Consider the following 16,944-nt stretch of genomic DNA (forward strand, 5'->3'; position numbering starts at 1 on the left):
GTAGTTTGTTTCCGGGCATTCGTTCGAATTTGTGGGATAGTCTTGCAGATTGGTGTTGCAAGTTTAAAAGCCACAAAACCGGCCATTGAGTACATCTAAGTTTTGATTAATTAGTTGCAATGTATTTTAATAAAGATGTGACAGAATACGATTATTGCGGAAATTGTCAATACCCAAATTGAAATAAAGTGTCTTAAGCTATAAATAAAGAAAACATATAGTAATTACCTTGGCAACTAAAGCTTTTAAAATAAACAGCTTACCGGATGGGCCACAATAACCGATTTGCCTCCACTGATGTCCTTTAGTGCAAACCAATATTCCATAACCAGTAAGCTGATATCCATGGTTACACTGGTAATTTATTTCATCTCCCAGTGAATAATTGCCTTGCAAAACCACGTCGAACTTCGCGTTATTTGGTGCAGCCGGTGCATCACATGGTTTCTGGTTGTTTGCTGTGAAAATTGTAAGTGACTAATGATGGTAATTGGAAATGATGTTATAACTAACCGCCATAACTGTTAGGGTAAGTACAGAGTTTTAAAACATATGTATTTACGCGGACAAACCCTTACAGTACCAATAAAATGCGACTGAAACGCTAATTCGTTTCTAAAAGCATGCAGGTGATAGACAGCAACGTTGCAGGAGGCAAAAACGAATCACGATTGGAAAACACTGGGTTCAACAAGGTGACCTAACCTGTTTATTGCTGACCAATTGGAAATCGCGAAATATAATTCGAAGATCGTGAAACAACTTTTAATTTCAGACTTTCAGTTGTCTACAGGAGCGATTTTTCATAAAATCGAAGAGCAAAAAAAAACGTTAAAAGCATGGTTTGGATTAAGTAAAAAGAAATAAAGTCGGGCTGCTCAACATGAATTAGGATACGTGCCAGAAATATCTTTTACTATGCGGCTGATTGTGAAACCATATTGTTGAATTGACGAAGTATTTTTTTGAATTACAATTTGAGTTATAAATTTTCGATGTATCATAACAGACGGAAAATGAAACTACAGATGTTCAACATCAATATATCGTGCAAATTTCAGACTGAACTTAACCACATGTTTTTAAACCAAAACGATTTTTACCCAGCACTGTACAGTTGGGTGTTGGGTAACTCCAAGCTCCATCTTGGAGGCAGGTAAGGAAATAGTATCCCTCTATTCCATATCCAGAGTTGCAAGAATAGCTCACTAAGTCGTTTACATTGTACATCTCCTTCACAGGCTGGTAGACCCCGTTTGTTGTATTGTTTGGAGGGTTGCACTGAATACCTGAAATGGGAAGATTTATCATTATGAGCAAGGATTAAATATCAATTATATGCTTTGTTTGGCTATAATTTAACGCCTTAATAAAAATGGCTTGTGTGGTTTCATAAAAGTAGTTTGTTTCCGGGCATTTGTACGTGGGATAGTCTTTGTGCAGGTTGGTGTTGCAAGTTTAAAAAGAACACGAAAACTGGCCATTGAGTACATCTAAGTTTTGATTTAGTTGGAATGGGTAAGGTTTTTGTTGCAATGTATTTTAATAAACATGAATGTGACAGAAGACGATTAATGCGGAAATTGTCAATACCCAAACTAAAGTTAAGTGTCTTAAGCTGTAAGTAAAGAAAACATACGTTAACTACCTTAGCAAATAAAGCTTTTAAAATTTTGACAGCTTACCGGATGGGCCACAACAACCAATTTGCCTCCACCGATGGCCTTTAGTGCAAACCAATATTCCATAACCAGTAAGCTGATATCCATGGTTACACTGGTAATTTATTTCATCTCCCAGTGAATAATTGCTATGCAAAACAACGCCGAACTTTGCGTTATTTGGTGCAGCCGGAGCATCGCATTTTTTCTGGTTGTTTGCTGTGAAAATTGTAAGTAGTAATACAGAGTTTGAATACATATGTATTTACACGGCTAAACCCTTACAGTACCAATAAAATGCAACCGATGCTCTAATTCGTTTCTAAAAACATGTAAGTGATAGACAGCAACGTTGCAGGAGTTCAAAAACGAATCACGATTGGAAAACACTAGGTTCCAACAAGGTGACCTAACTTATTTATTGCAAATGGAAGTCGCGAAATATAATTTTAAGTTAGTGAAACATTTTTTTAATTCACGCTGTCTGTTGGTTACAGCAGCGATTTGTCGTAAAATCAAGGAGCAAAAAAAAAACTTTAAAAGCCTTTTTTTCAGTAAGTAAAAACTAGTTGTCGCCTCTTTATAAAATAAAGTCGGGGTGCACACCACAAATGATGAAACGTGCCAGAAATATCTTTTACTACGCGGCTGTTTGCGAAACCATATTGTTGAAGTAGTTACTATAGTATATTACTATTACTGCCAGGCATATTATTATGTTAATAATGTGTCCTTCTGGCACAATTAACGAGTTTTTTATTATCCGACGTCAGCTAGGCTTCCTCTTTTTGATGCTTGTTTGTGTGAAACACCAATACCCTGATCAAGCCTAACAGAACAGCAGGTAAAAAGTTTGACAATAAAAGTCACGTTAATTCCGCCAGAAGCACAGATTAGTAAAACATAAATTGCTACGGTGTTTAACATCAGTAAAAAACTCAACGAACTATGTAAGTGAAGCGTGGCGCAATATTTTACGCTTTGACGCAATCCAAGCGATGGATTTGTCATGCCTTGTGTTGTCCACCTCATAGAAAAATAACAACTTTAATAAATTCAAAGGTATAACTGACTTACCGCTTAATTTTAAAATGTAAAGCAAAGCCCCAAATGCTCCTAAAGCGTACATCGCTTCAAACGTAGTCGCCCACACGAGATTTCTTCACCAATAAATTTTACACAGCTTCCACGCGCTTTTAAACCCATAAAGGGAAAAAGTTTGGTGCAAACTAACGAAAAAACGCAACCTGAGCGGCATTTCTTCCCATGGCTTTAACTAAAATCTGTGTACACAGTTATTTGTGTTGTTAACGAAGCAGACGTTTTAAACGAGGTGTTGGCAACGTAAGAAAGTAAGTTTCTCTTACCGTCGTGACAAATCATGCGCTTCTTGTCAATTTGTTAAGTGCAACTGTACAAAGATAATATATTGAAATAAAGAATGCAAACTAATTTTGATTTCGTAAAGGTATTATATGTCCAATTATACACCCGCGTGGGTGTTTTCAACGATACAAACTGTCTGATGTTCAAGAGTCTTGTGGTTCACAAGGCTACGTTTGATGAAAGCTTTGAAAATTCCCTGCCAGTATCGGCAAGCATGAAGTTTCGCGGTTTTCCAAGGACTTTGGCTGATGTAAGCAAACACAAACAGTTTGGCGTAAGAAACCCTTAAAACAATATCAAAACTCAAAGCATTGTCACAACAGGGAAGTTTGTGCATTTACATGGATGTTTATCATAAGTAACCTGTACGCACAAAGATAAATGTTTTTCATAGGTTATTTTAAATTTATGGTTCACAAGCCTCCAAATGCATAAGGAATTGTAATATATTGTTTTTCTTGTGTAATTATGCAATGCGTTTTTAGTTCGTCACTTTAACTAAAGCAGGTTAGCTGCGCGACCCTACGTTTCAAGTCTAAAAAATGTGACGCAAATATCAGACCTATAGCAAGCCCTTCAAAACAACCCTTATCTAAAAATAAGTTTTGGGTTTCAACCTTATGCCTGGTGCCCTTTTTGGGGGCAAAGTGTGCATGATTCGGCAGAAATGCTTGGGAAACTCCAAACCTCAAAGTGCGTGCGTGATGAATCCATGTTTGTGATGGATATAAACACGTCGTGTTCACAACTTCTGGTGGGAAAAACATCGCTTTATTTATATACTTCTTATCTTTTGAAACGTCAGTTTTGACGAAGATTGAACGAACGATTGTCGAAACTTTAATTTACTTTTAAATGGGTTGAAGAAAGCGTCAACAATGGGCCGGACATTACAGTGGTGCAGAAAAAGATTCGCAGAAACTTGATTTAGACAAGTGTTCTTCAATAAAACACGTGCAGCGCGGCTTTTTGGGGAAGATTTTACGTTTAGACAAAACAGTTGTCGTCGATTTTTTCCATGTTTTTTGCGATTTGGTTATTAACATCAGAAGGGCGCGACCAATAGGTTTGAGAACAACTATCTAAACTAAACCAATGCATTTTGGGCAATCTTGACCTGCAGCATTGTGACGTCAGACTCATTGTTGACGGAAAGTCGGAACCATAAAAATAGTATTTTAAAAGTAAACACCAAACACACAAGCTTAAGTATTAAACTCGCAAAAAACAGTTGGTTTTGTAATTTTTAGTGTTAAAAATTAGATGCGACAAACACACAGCATACGTGACAAACTCCCTTAGATGACAATGCGAAAAGCATGGTGAAAGGTAAAATGTCAAAGTCACTCACCCGTAGTAACGAAAAGGCAAATAACGGAAAGTTTCTGATGAAACACGCCGTCAAAGAAGTTTGTTTTGCAAAACCTTCACTGAATCAAGTTGACCGCGCAGAAGAATTTGACCTATGATTTAAATAGCAGTCTAGAAAATCCGTCGGAAAACGCAATCCCTTCCAATAAAAAGTCTTAGAAATAGCCTGTTGTGGTCACGCCTGACTACATATTCACGACAGCAACGCTGCGCTTGCATGCCACAGCCGCGTGGTTTGCGGAATGTGCCGCAATGCATTCTGCGCAACTATTCTATTTGTGTGTGCGCTATTTTCGTGCAATTACCTACCCTTTAAAGGCGTAAGCTTTGTTTTTCATTCCATTGTTTTGCAATGGTTCAACGAATACAAAGAATGACAACATTGCCTAATTCTAGCTAGAAACAATTTGCACATATCAGCAGAAATGGCACTGGGCATATTACCTGAGAAATGACGGTTTCGGAGGAATTTGCAACAAGTCTTTTTGCTTTTGTATGCGGTATTAATAGTTATACGGCTGGGGTTTTGCACCGTTTGCAATGATCAAAACGTTCAATTGTTGATACCAGATGTATGCGACATTCAGTCATTATCCATTAAACGTATCCAACCTGACAAACTTTTGGTAATTTTTGACATTTTGCGAAACAACAAATTGCACAATAAGATGCAATAATTGCACCTTTAACAAAAATAGGTTTTGGGCGTTTTAAATCAGGTAGTTATTTGGTGCTGTAGAAAATTTAACTAAAAATTGAGCTCAAACTTCAGACTTGATTTACAGAAAATGAATGTTTTAAAGGCCCAGTCATTTTGGGTTTTACCCACTTTTGACCCCTGGGTGAATTTGATCCCCACTGAAAATTATTTGGGGTGCAAGACCAACAAAAAATGTAACTGGGTTTTACAAAAAATGAATCGTTTGAGTGTCCTATTTATTGTGGTGTTATACAAGGTCCATTCCTTTTATTTCAAGTTTAAAGTAAGCGAAAGCAATGTATTTACCTTCAGGTAGGCCTTTACATTCTTTTCTTTTTCTCGAGGTGACAAACCGACACATTACGAGGTTGGTTCCATCTCCAAATACAACAGTAATATTTTGTATGTTTGCCTCGTCCTTAGCTGTAAACAGTCAAAAACTTATCAACATTTTGCTGTTCTAAGTTTCAACCTTGGGAAATACGAAACATTTCGCAAAAATGTTAACAAACAAATGAATGCTGGTCTTGCTAATGACTAGCCTAGTTTGCCTTTTTCTGCTTATGTCCACGATTTGTGTTTATTTTAATGAGCAAGGTGCTGGAAACCTGAACAGGCGACTGCCAGACCAGTGAGAGTCTAAACGCTTTAGGACTAGATCACGTTTCACATATAAGGCTAAACCCGATTCACATTATCATATTCCGTATAAGCTACCTCGCTACATCAGAAAATATCAACACTAACGTCGCATTTATACCAATTGAGAGAAAGTAGTTCAATGACTTAAACGCCAAGAACAAAGCTCGTATTGACCAAGTTTATGTCTGTGTGCAACCAAAACTGCTTGTTACAGCACTCATGCGTGACCGCAACGCGCCGGTGAACAAGCAGTGAAAACTTGCTGATGTTGAAACGTGTGTTATATTTTCTTGTGTTTGCCCCAGGAGTTTACAAACCTTTTTCCTTATTCGTGTCAATTACAGGTGGAATATAGTGGGTGACTATTTGGTCTGCTGGTAATGAATTATGTCACATACGATCAAAATCTATAGCCTACACGTACATCAAACTATTTGTCAAACACAATTCTTAAGAAGTTGATTCACAACTATCTGATAAAAAGCACAAATGCTCCAGCCAACTTTGACTTATGTGACCACCTTTATTCAATTGGGCACAGCGCTTGAAAAGTGCACACGTATATGTGAATAAATGTAATCTCTTCTTCGAAATTGAAGCACATGGGCTGTTTTAATGGCCCCAAAGACCTTGCATTATTTTTTTTACAGGTTCTTTTTTAGGAAAGCCAGCGACAAAAAATGACAACAACACATGTATATTATTCTCTTGCAATTTCCCTTTTTTTCATTTCACTTATTAAATCCAACTCAGTCGTTTCCCCATTCCCTTCAGTGTTGTAATTATTGTACGGCGGCAAATTACAACAAAGAACGATACAATTTGTTTTGGGGGTCAATAGGCGGTCGCAACAATACACGTTAATCTATTATAGTTTGTGCTTCACTGGTAGTTGCTTGTAACAGAGAACAGCGCCAGTGTGCGACGCTGCAATATTCTTGAAAATGCGTTCACCGCTCACTGGATCTTCATAATCCTTGTACAAAACTTTGTCGTAAAATTTAAACCCGCACTTTATTGCTGTCGATCTTGAATTGTCGGAGTTTGCAACCAGCACCAACATCGTGCAATTGTCTTCAATGGCCATTTTCTCGCTTCTGTTGAAACAAGTCATTGTTGTCTAATGCAAAACACAATGGGTGAATGAGGCGATGGGAAGAATATGGCTGTAACTTACCTAATACTACCTATGACTGCGTTGGAACTATATGATGTTGTATTACTATATTCATCTTTAGTGAACATAAAAACTTCCAGAAATAAGGTGTTGAAATTTCGATGACAAGAAACAATGGAATGAATGGAAAATAGTGATGTTCTCAGTTCCAAATTATCCGGCCCGGCCGGATCCGGATAGTTATTAATCAAATCGGGCCGGATAATTTGGATCCGGCAGTTTGTTAACACCAATTCAAGCGTTTATTGTACCGGTATGGCAAAAATGTTTGATTGCTAAACAGAATGCTATGTTAAGTTTAGCTTATCATGAGTGGAACAAATCAACGTGGATATTTATTAATTATGGTATAACACATCACGAAATACCTTAATAACAAACAACCGAAAAATCGGTAGTCGGCGAGTATGACAGCTGGGTCCCCAAAACGAGTAATTTGCGAAATGTTTGTCTGTTTTTAGGACAAAAATTGCATTGCCAACTATCCGGTTACATTAAGAAGTATATCCGACAGGGTACGGGTATTGATAATTGGTCAATATTTGGCCGGGTACCCGGATCCGGCCTAAGACATCACTAATAGAAAATAATCCCATTTGCGGTATTTTTGAATTTGGGGGCCTCTCATCTTTACCTTCAAACCAACTAAGACTAAATAGTTTGCAAAAACATTAACGAACAAACGGTAAGTTATGAGAAATATACCTTTTTGTTAATGCGGTAGAGAATCCCAATCTCTGGTACTTAGGAAGAACAATGCAAGTTTCCAAAAGACGGTATCGTTGATTCAAAACAATTTGTGCCACTTCTTTTTCCATAAATTCATCAAACTGTGCATTTTTGTCATATTTAAAAGTTGATTCAGTTCAGTATTGGCCAATTAAATTTGTTTGAAGTGGTTGGGCAGGTTGAGATTCTCTCTTGTAGTAGTAGTAGTACAATCTGAACTATATTAACATATCCCAACTTTTAAACACACACAAACAATCGCCCCCTGCTTGGTCTCTCTTGCAGTAGAATATAATCTTGCTGCAACGCCATGATCAATTTGAACCGACAGAGTTGACTGATTAAATTTTTCTGTTATTTTAACAAAAAAACTTAATCATCATTTTTACAACACAAAACATGTATGAGCGACAGCAGAAAAAACAAGAAGAGAGCAATTTTTTTTGTGTGTTTCAAATTCCCCGCCATGAAAACAATTTGTCATTATTTTTTTTCCTGGCAAGAGGGTCGAACGCCTATTTTCCCCAACCCCACTCTGCGGACGCCCATGGACACAACCCCAAAACAAAACTTTGCGCCTTAATGGTAAATGTTTTTTCTACAACGAAATTTTCGACATAGAATGTTTAAAACTTTACCGTGGCCAATTTATTCAGTGCTGGTGTACTTTCATCCAATCCAAGGTCGTCGGGAGCTATGATTTCTACCCCGTCAGAAACAAATACACACGCACACAGCTCATCCGATTCTGTCTCGAATATACCCCATGATAAACCCTGTGGAACGACTTTCTGCAAAATATGGCAGACGACCGTTAAGAATTCTCTAAGTTTTAAAGCGTTCTCGTGGTTCGACAGTACCTGGACACGCCACAAAGCAATCAGTAATACAAGGGTTTCAATATTGTAGCTAGAGCAGTTTTGTTGCCGTTTTAAACAAGTCATTCTTTGGTGAGATATTAAGTTTATACAGGTTGTTGTTATTAAAAATTGCTGAAACATGAAGCCAACAATTTGAATTGTGAAGTAAATAGAATTGTTAAAATGGACAAATATATATAAGTCTAATGTTCATTTATCTCTATTTTGAAACTTTTTGCCAGAAAATTGCCTTCGCATCTCCACAAAAAATGTATTTATGTGCTACAAAAATCATTTTTTTTCTCCACCTAACTTTTTTGTTTGTTCATTTACAACAGTATTGAATAATGTTGGTCATCCGTACAATGAAGGATTCTGTGTACTGCATTGTTTAACATACGGTTTGATACGGATATTCGTCGGTCTGTGCGTGCGTTCACGCAATACCCACTCTGTATACCGTGGGAAGAAACTCTACTGAACTACTGAATGACAAACACTATGACAATCATTGTTAGACGAATCTTTATTTTATACTGTAACTTTGTCAACTCTATTGAGTACAATCGTAAGTAGTCTACGTCTTTAAAAAAAATTACCTTTATTATGGAATGTGAAAATAATATACACAAATCACTTGCTTTATTATATAGGCTAATACTGATGGATTAAAGCGAGTTCTTTATGAGTAAATTTGTAAATGCTTGTAAAAAAAACAGCTGTTTAGGTTTACTAATTTTTACTTTAAGTTTGAAACAAGCGAAAGCAAAGTTTATACCATCAAGTAGGCTTGAACAAACTTTTCTTTTTCTCGAGGTGACAATCCGACGCATTTCGAAGTTGGTTCCACCTCCAAATACACCAGTAGTATTTTAAGTATATTTGCCTCGTCCTCAGCCGTCAACAGCCGGAGAGTTGTAACCATTTTGCTGTTCTAAGTTTCACCCTTGGGAAATTTAAAGCATTTCGCCAAAATGTCTGCTGAAGAAGAATCAAGATTGCCTTTATCAGCTCATTTCTATGATATGTTGTTCTTTTTTAACGATATCTATTATTCTTTTCTGTACCTAACATAGTTTTTTGAGTGTGCAACGATTTGCGAGCAAAATAGCTTTAATTATGCGTCACCATAGCCAGGCTAACGCTAGCTTAAGCGCAGTTTAGTGTTTTTAAACTGTGTCCCACGTCGCTAATCATTTCCTTCCTTTCGACCGATTTGCAAGGTCCATGGCCTTCTATTCTCCGTGTTTGCCACGTCAATTGCCATGTAACAAGTTAACGTGCCTGCCTTGTGTTTGTTGATTAATTCAGTGAATGTAGTTGGTTTCACACCACTAAACGTAGCGGGGTCTGAACACAAAGAAATAAATTTGTTCTGTTAATTTTAAGTAAGTTTCATTGTGCGAAGCTGCAATATTCTTGAAAATACGTTCACCGCTCACTGGATCTTCATAATCCTAGTACAAAACTTTGTTGTGGAAGTTAAAACCGCATTTTTTGCTGCTGGTCTTGATTTGTCAGAGTTTGCAACCAGCACCAACATCGTGCAATTGTCTTCCATAGCCATTTTTTCGCTTCTATTAAAACAGCTTAGTATTTTCAAGTCCCAGTGCAGCATTTAATTTGGTCGAACATATCGACAGATTTGACATGTTACAATAATGTTTATCTAACAACAACACCATTGAACCTCTATCGGTAACAAAAGATTGTGATATAACGAAATTATCAACAGAGAAGTGTGCGTACCATACGTTGTTGTTGTCCAATGCCGCATCAGTCATCACTGGTGTGCCAGTTAAAACACCAGCTAGCGGCGGTTTGCAGGTCGTTGTTGCTGCGAGTCGCCTTGTTTCCAATCACTCGCCCGGAAACTCCTACGTTGAAGCGAACATTGGCTGAAATCCCACTTACGGTGCCCAACTTCCTGCAACTCTTGCATGGCGTGGCTGTCTGCCGCTGATTAGACGTATTATTGTTGTAGGCTTCCGAAGCACTTAGCAAATCCACAGCTTCTTGGACTTTGGGTTTTTCACTAGCAAACTACTTTGCAAATGAGGCTTATCGCAGCGGGCGATAAATCGTTAAACTAAAAGTTCTTCTTCACATGTATCTGGCTCTTGTGGATTTCCCTGTTCAAGTAAATGTCTTAATCGTTTGCCAAATTCGTCAGGTTTTCTCACTGCCGCGTGAAACAAGCTTCTTGCTCGTGGCGAATTTGTATGCGGAAAATTATTGTCGAAAGCGACACAAAGATCCTCATAGCAACTCTGTGGCTATTAGGTCTTGTATTAAGAATGCTGGGCCTCGTAAACAAGCGGAGAGATGAATTCTCGTTTGTATTCCTATCATTGACCATACATAAGTTTTTAAAATATATTCCAGGACCGTTAGAAAAGAACTCAGTCACGTTAAGATTAGGTTTTGGAAGTCTGTTTCGCATCGAAAACATCTCTTCTAACTCCGAAACTCGAGCTTGCAATTCTTCGCCTGTTTAGATTCTCCAATTTTACAGAAATCATTTCCTTTTGTAAGGCACAATGTGTTACGTCCATATTAGAAAATCCCACGTTGTCCTGGCGTGCTCGCCAATGTAGCTGATAACTGCTCTCAAAATACTCCTTGCAATAGCTCGCCACTTTATTCAACCACATTCTGACCGATCTTGATCATTAGCGCGACACACAGCGACATGCATCATTAGACACATGGACACACATGAATACACACGCATAATGACGCACAAAATCGCTACATAATATATATTTACATATTTAACATACCACCGGCATTGAGATTCTTGGTTGCCCAAGCATTTTTGCTATTACATAACCTTTTGCTGTGTTCACAGCAGTCACTTTTTTACCTTTAAAAAATATTAGTTGCAATATCCTTTTTCAAAACAGAAAAAAGGAAATGTTTTGTTTGTCGTAAAATAAACAGAAAATGCCAGCGACAAATACTAAATATTATTTTTTTGTCAAGGTGGTTGCAACAATATGCGTTGGTCTATTATAGTTTGTGCTTCACTGGTAGTTGTTTATAACAGAGAACAGCGCCAGCGTGCGAAGCTGCAATATTCTTGAAAATACGTTCACCGCTCACTGGATCTTCATAATCCTTGTACAAAACTTTGTTGTAAAATTTAAAACCGCACTTTTTTGCTGTAAATCTTGATTTGTCAGAGTTTGCAACCAGCACCAACATCGTGCAATTGTCTTCAATGGCCATTTCCTCGCTTCTGTTTAAACATGTTATTATTGCTTAATGTAAAACATAATGGGTCAAAGAGGCGATGGGAAGAATATGCCTGTAACTTTAATGATGTCATAATATCTATGACGGAGTCAGCAACAAATTATCCGGATAAAACATTTGAAAAAAGTTCTCAAATTACTTGCAATCTAATTCGAAATTCGTCCAATTAGGCGAAGATCCGGATATACCGAATCCGAAATAACCGAGATTTACTGTATTATTTAAATTAGACTGATCGTCTTTTATTCAAACTGTTTATTGTGGTAAACGCACCGACATTGTTGTCAGCTTTTAGCTTTAAATCAACTAAGCTTACAAACATTAAATTTACAAAAAATAATTAACCAACAAACAGTTAATTATTAGAAATATACCTTTTTACTAATGCGGTAGCGAATCCAAATCTCTGGTACTGAGGAAGAACAATGCCAGTTTCCAAGCAACGGTATCGTTGATTCTGAACAATTTGTGGCACTTCTTTTTCCATAAATTCATCAAACTGTGCATTTTTATCGTAAATAAGATTTGATTCAGTTCAGTATTGGTTAATTAAATTTGCTTGGTTGGACAGATTGGAACAAGAATCCCTCTTGTATAATATACGAATTTTGTTGTGAGATCACGTACAATTCGGACTGACGGAGTTTGCTAATTTAATTGAATTTATTTTATTTTGAAATTGTATTGTGGTTATAATCATAGCAGAGTTGTCGGTCAGGTCAGCTCCTTATATTGATGGAGCTCTACCAATCGCGTCAGTCAAACTGATGATGACAAAAGTTTTTGTCGAAACGTCTTTAACATGACAGTGTTAATAGCAATATGGGCCAGTCTATTTATACATAGCAGAGTTGTTTTGTTGTTGTTTGATTAAACGAAAAAAATTACCATTTTTCTGAAAGAAAAGCATATGCATGAGCGCCAGCAGAAAAAAATCATAGGTTAAAAATATTTTTTTCTATGTTTTGTGTTGTGTTTCCAACTCCCTGCCCTGAAAACAATGGGCTAATTTTTGGTTTTCCAGGTGCGGACACCAAAAAAGCAACCCAAAAGATATAAGATATTCTTGCGTCAGTCATGACTGCCAACATCTAGGCCTATATTCGACGTAGAATGTTTAAAACTTTACCGTGACCAATTTATTCAGTGCTGGAGTACTTTCATCCAATCCAAGGTCGCCGGGAACTATGAATTCTACCCCGTCAAAAACAAAAATACACGCACACAGCTCATCCGATTCTGTCTCGAATATACCCAATGATAAACCTTGCGGAACGACGTTCTGTAAAAAAGGAGTAAAAAAGGAGTACTTGTAACGGCAATTTTAATATTTATATCATTGAACCTCTCTAGGCATTGGGAATTTCAGTGTCATTGTAATTTACTTGAACTATTCGATTGGTTCGGATTGTTGTTCAAAATTTATCAAGCAATTAATTGATGTGAATTTCGGATAAAACAAATTCATTAAAATGGACATACAAGAAGTAAGGTTTAGCTTTCCTCATTTCGAAATTTATTGCTGGAAAGTTGACGTAGCAGCCCCACTAGAGTTGTACTGTGCTGTTTATACCTTTTTTAACAGCAGTCATTTTTTTCCTTTTCGATAACATCGGTCCTCTCGCCCCATGAGCTACAGGCAGTAACTATATTGTTTTTCGTACAGGGCAGCTAAACAATATATGAGAGCAATTAAGCCTTCACCTGGCTGTTCGGCGATCAAGATCGTGACTGTAGTCACCCAGCTGTACTAATGAGACCTAATGGGTGAAACAGTGGATCTGAAGGTTTGCACTCTTGCTGTTAAATTAGATTTCAAGTGTTAAGATGCGCAGCTTGCACAATTCCGACATCTAAATAAATCATTCGTGACAAAGCCAGGTTTGGAACGAATGTGAGTGTATACGATCCGTTTCAGTCCGTATGAGAAAACGCGCGTAAAAAATCGATCTAACCCCTCGCGATGGCGTTCCTATGCACGATGCAAAACGTCCGAAACTACGTGCAATAAACGCAAGGCCATAGGACGACCATGTCCAGTTTGTGGAGCTGTATTTTCCGCAGTTGCCCGCAGACACCAACCACCGTGCGCAACCAAGCGTAATGCCGTATTATAAGAGATTCTGTTTGCAGTGTCTTTCAACGGATGGTTCGAAATTAATGATCCTTTTCCTGTATATTGTCAGCTTTCTGTTGCCCTTTTTTGTTCGTTAAAGCGCACTTGATGATATCGTTGAACGAGCTTGATATTATTACAGGATTAACCTATATTAACGCTATGATCTTACAGTGAATCCAGGACTAAGATTGAAATACACTGCCACTGTCTCATTTTATTTACTTTTTATGTTTTGTAACGCTATTTCCTAATTCCTATGTACGTTTTACGTCAATAAAATAACAACTGGTTGGATTTATTGTTCTAAGCCGCTTTCAAAATAAGCACCTGTAATGTATATACCTTCAAGTAGGCTTGAATAAACTTTTCTTTTTCCCGAGTTGACAATCCGACGCATTTCGAAGTTGGTTCCACTTCCAAATACACCAGTAGTATTTTCCGTATATTCGCCTCGTCCTTAGCCGTCAACAGTCGGAGACTTATCACCATTTTGCTGTTCTGAGTTCAACCTTCAAATACAAAGCAAACGTGTTAACGAAAAAATAACTGCTTGGCAAGTGCGAGACTGATCACTTCCGGTGTATATCACGTTCCACACATGACTCTAACACGCATACTCTGCATTATCTTATTCCGTGTAAGCTTTCTGGCTATATCAGAACCAAAAAATGTGGCATTTACACCTATTTCGAGTATAACTAATGCGCCAACAACACAAGTTCCACAAAAGCTTGCATTGACCAAGTTCATATCTGTGTGCATCTGCTAATTACAGCATTCATGCGTTACCCCTACGCGCCTGATGATCAAGCAGTAAACAGCTATTACTTGCGAATCCAAGAGTAAATTATATTTTCTTGTGTTTGCAAACTTTGCCAGTTCCATGTAATCATATAGGTGAAATACAGTAGGGGACTATTTAATTTTTATGTAATGAAATACATTTAATCAAAATCCATAGCCTATGCACCTCAAACATCATACTCCATGTCAACCCCATCTCCTTTCAAGCCCTTGGCCCATTTGACCAAGTTGGCTCTGCGCGTGTAAAAGGCCCCGCCTAACTTTACCGTAACATGTGTTATTTCACTCAAAATAAACCGAAATAGCAAGTTAGGTTTGGTTATACTCAGGAGACTTGGCAAAGTTCCTTATCATGACGCAATATTTGAACGTCTGATGCCAAATATCCATATGCGATACCTACCAGTCTAACATGCGATACCGACCAAAAGCTTGCAAAGGCACGGTGTATTTAAAAACACCAGAAGAAACGATGAACGTAGTTTCTGATCATTTCAACTTCGTATGACATGGACTAACCCTAATTATGGTTCTTTTGTTTTACACGAAACATCTGTATTGCTATTGTAACGGAATTGTTTCGGGAATTGAGTTTAGTCAGAATTTGACCCTAACCACCAAACACAACCCTGAACCTCAGTTATGATCCCTTCCTCAAAGCTGCCTTACTAATTTGGAAAAGGCCACGGACCAAGCAATAACGGCTCACCCTTAGGCGATAGTACCAAACATTGGTTTCACTAAATGAGCGTCTTGTTAATAAAACGTGAACCAATCAGCGAACGGCACGTAAATGGCGCGTTACAGAAAGTGGCAAACATAGAAAAAGACTGCAGAGTGGAAATAAACATAAAGGTGAATTTGAACGTAAGTGCAGGAAACCGATGTAAGCAAAGGAATGGTGCGGTGCGTTGTGCGCATATTAATAAAGTTTGTTTGAAATAAACAAGACAGATAATAAAGGAAAGCACAAGAAATGTTTTAGTACAATATGTTGTTTTCACCACATTCCCCCCAACCTAAAGAATGGCCCACTCCGTTTGGACTACGTTTCCTTTTTTTTAAAAAAAAACGCTCATTCCACTCGGGTGAATTTCAGACGGCTCGTGGTGGGCTACCGTACCTCGAACGGCCAACATGAATCACGTTACGGACGACTGAGCACACCCAACAGACCCGATCTACATACGGCGCATGGGCTGCTAAAACCAGTATGTAAATGGGAAACATTCCAATTACTGTTTTGACAAGTGAGAATTTTAATCGTTAAAATTTAGATGATTCAAACCAATCGATTCAAGTTGCTCAAAAAATCAACAAACGGATTTAAGTTGCAAAGCTGCAGACAGGGTGTGTACACGCACTGTTTCGACCTGTAAGGTCTCATCAGTGCAGCTGTTGAGTGGCACTGTGCTAGCTTTCACACTAGCAGGCACACTAATCTCCACTTTGTGGTACCTTTCGGTCAACTTCGATTTGCAGGGTACCCTATACTAGGTACCGAACAACAGAGACGACGAACCACTGTGGAGCGCACTATGGCCAAACGGAACTGCTTGGTAACCGATAGTGCAAAAGGCAAAAAACACCAATGTAATATATGTGCAAAAAAAGCCATAATATTGCAAAGCTGCAGACAGGGTGTGTAAACGCACAGTTTCGACCTGTAAGGTCTCATGCCTGCTAGTGTGAAAGCTAGCACAGTGCCACTCAACAGCTGCACTGATGAGACCTTACAGGTCGAAACAGTGCGTGTACACATCCTGTCTGCAGCTTTGCAATATTATGGCTTTTTTTGCACATATATTACATTGGGATTTAAGTTGATTTGGCACCTGTAGAGTGGTTTTACACGATGCAAAATTTGGTATGTTGGTCATTTCGATTTCAATAGGAACTACACAATGGTGCGAAGCGAAAAAAAGTGCCACAAATTGTTCAGAATCGACGATACCGTCACTTGGAAACTTAAATTGTCTTTCCCCAGTATCAGAGATTGAGGTATATTTATCATAACCTACTGTTTGTTGCTTAATGATTTTGGGCAATTTAATGCTTGTAAACTTAGTTGGTTTAGAGCTAAAAGCTGACAACGATATCCGTGCGTTTATCACCGTAAAAACAAACAGTTTGGATAAAAGACGACCAGTCTATTTGAAACGATGAATAAAGTAAACTTCGGTTATTTCTGATTCGGTGAATCCGGATCTTCGCCAAATTGGACGAATTTGGAATTA

General features: G+C 38.0%; 2 protein-coding genes across 6 annotated transcripts in view; both read right to left on the reverse strand.

Moving 5' to 3' along the window:
• LOC145906848 (coagulation factor XIII B chain-like) overlaps window positions 1–16,944 on the reverse strand; it is an 81,219-nt gene that overhangs the window by 2,238 nt on the left and 62,037 nt on the right. The window contains exons 1-7 of one of the 5 annotated variants that reach the window (XM_082994322.1): window positions 5,425–5,549; window positions 4,399–4,510; window positions 3,665–3,795; window positions 2,739–3,331; window positions 1,686–1,880; window positions 1,104–1,289; window positions 264–458 (exon numbers count right to left, since the gene is read on the reverse strand). The exons of 2 other annotated variants lie outside the window; for them this stretch is intronic. In XM_082994322.1, the coding sequence (XP_082850448.1) occupies window positions 264–458; window positions 1,104–1,289; window positions 1,686–1,880; window positions 2,739–2,790 (628 nt within the window). In that variant the 5' untranslated portion in view covers window positions 2,791–3,331; window positions 3,665–3,795; window positions 4,399–4,510; window positions 5,425–5,549. Of the gene's footprint in view, window positions 1–263; window positions 459–1,103; window positions 1,290–1,685; window positions 2,070–2,738; window positions 3,332–3,664; window positions 3,799–4,398; window positions 4,511–5,424; window positions 5,550–16,944 lie in introns of those variants that run through there. 2 more of the 5 variants (XM_082994321.1, XM_082994323.1) reach the window with 2 other exon arrangements.
• LOC145906131 (uncharacterized) overlaps window positions 11,517–16,944 on the reverse strand; it is a 34,476-nt gene continuing 29,048 nt past the window's right edge. Inside the window, exon 4 of the mRNA XM_082993541.1 lies at window positions 11,517–11,767. Within this exon, the coding sequence (XP_082849667.1) occupies window positions 11,539–11,767 (229 nt within the window). The 3' untranslated portion in view covers window positions 11,517–11,538. The remainder of the gene's footprint in view (window positions 11,768–16,944) is intronic.

The sequence above is a fragment of the Ascidia mentula genome, chromosome 6 (assembly GCF_947561715.1).
Source record: "Ascidia mentula chromosome 6, kaAscMent1.1, whole genome shotgun sequence".
NCBI lineage: Eukaryota > Metazoa > Chordata > Ascidiacea > Phlebobranchia > Ascidiidae > Ascidia > Ascidia mentula.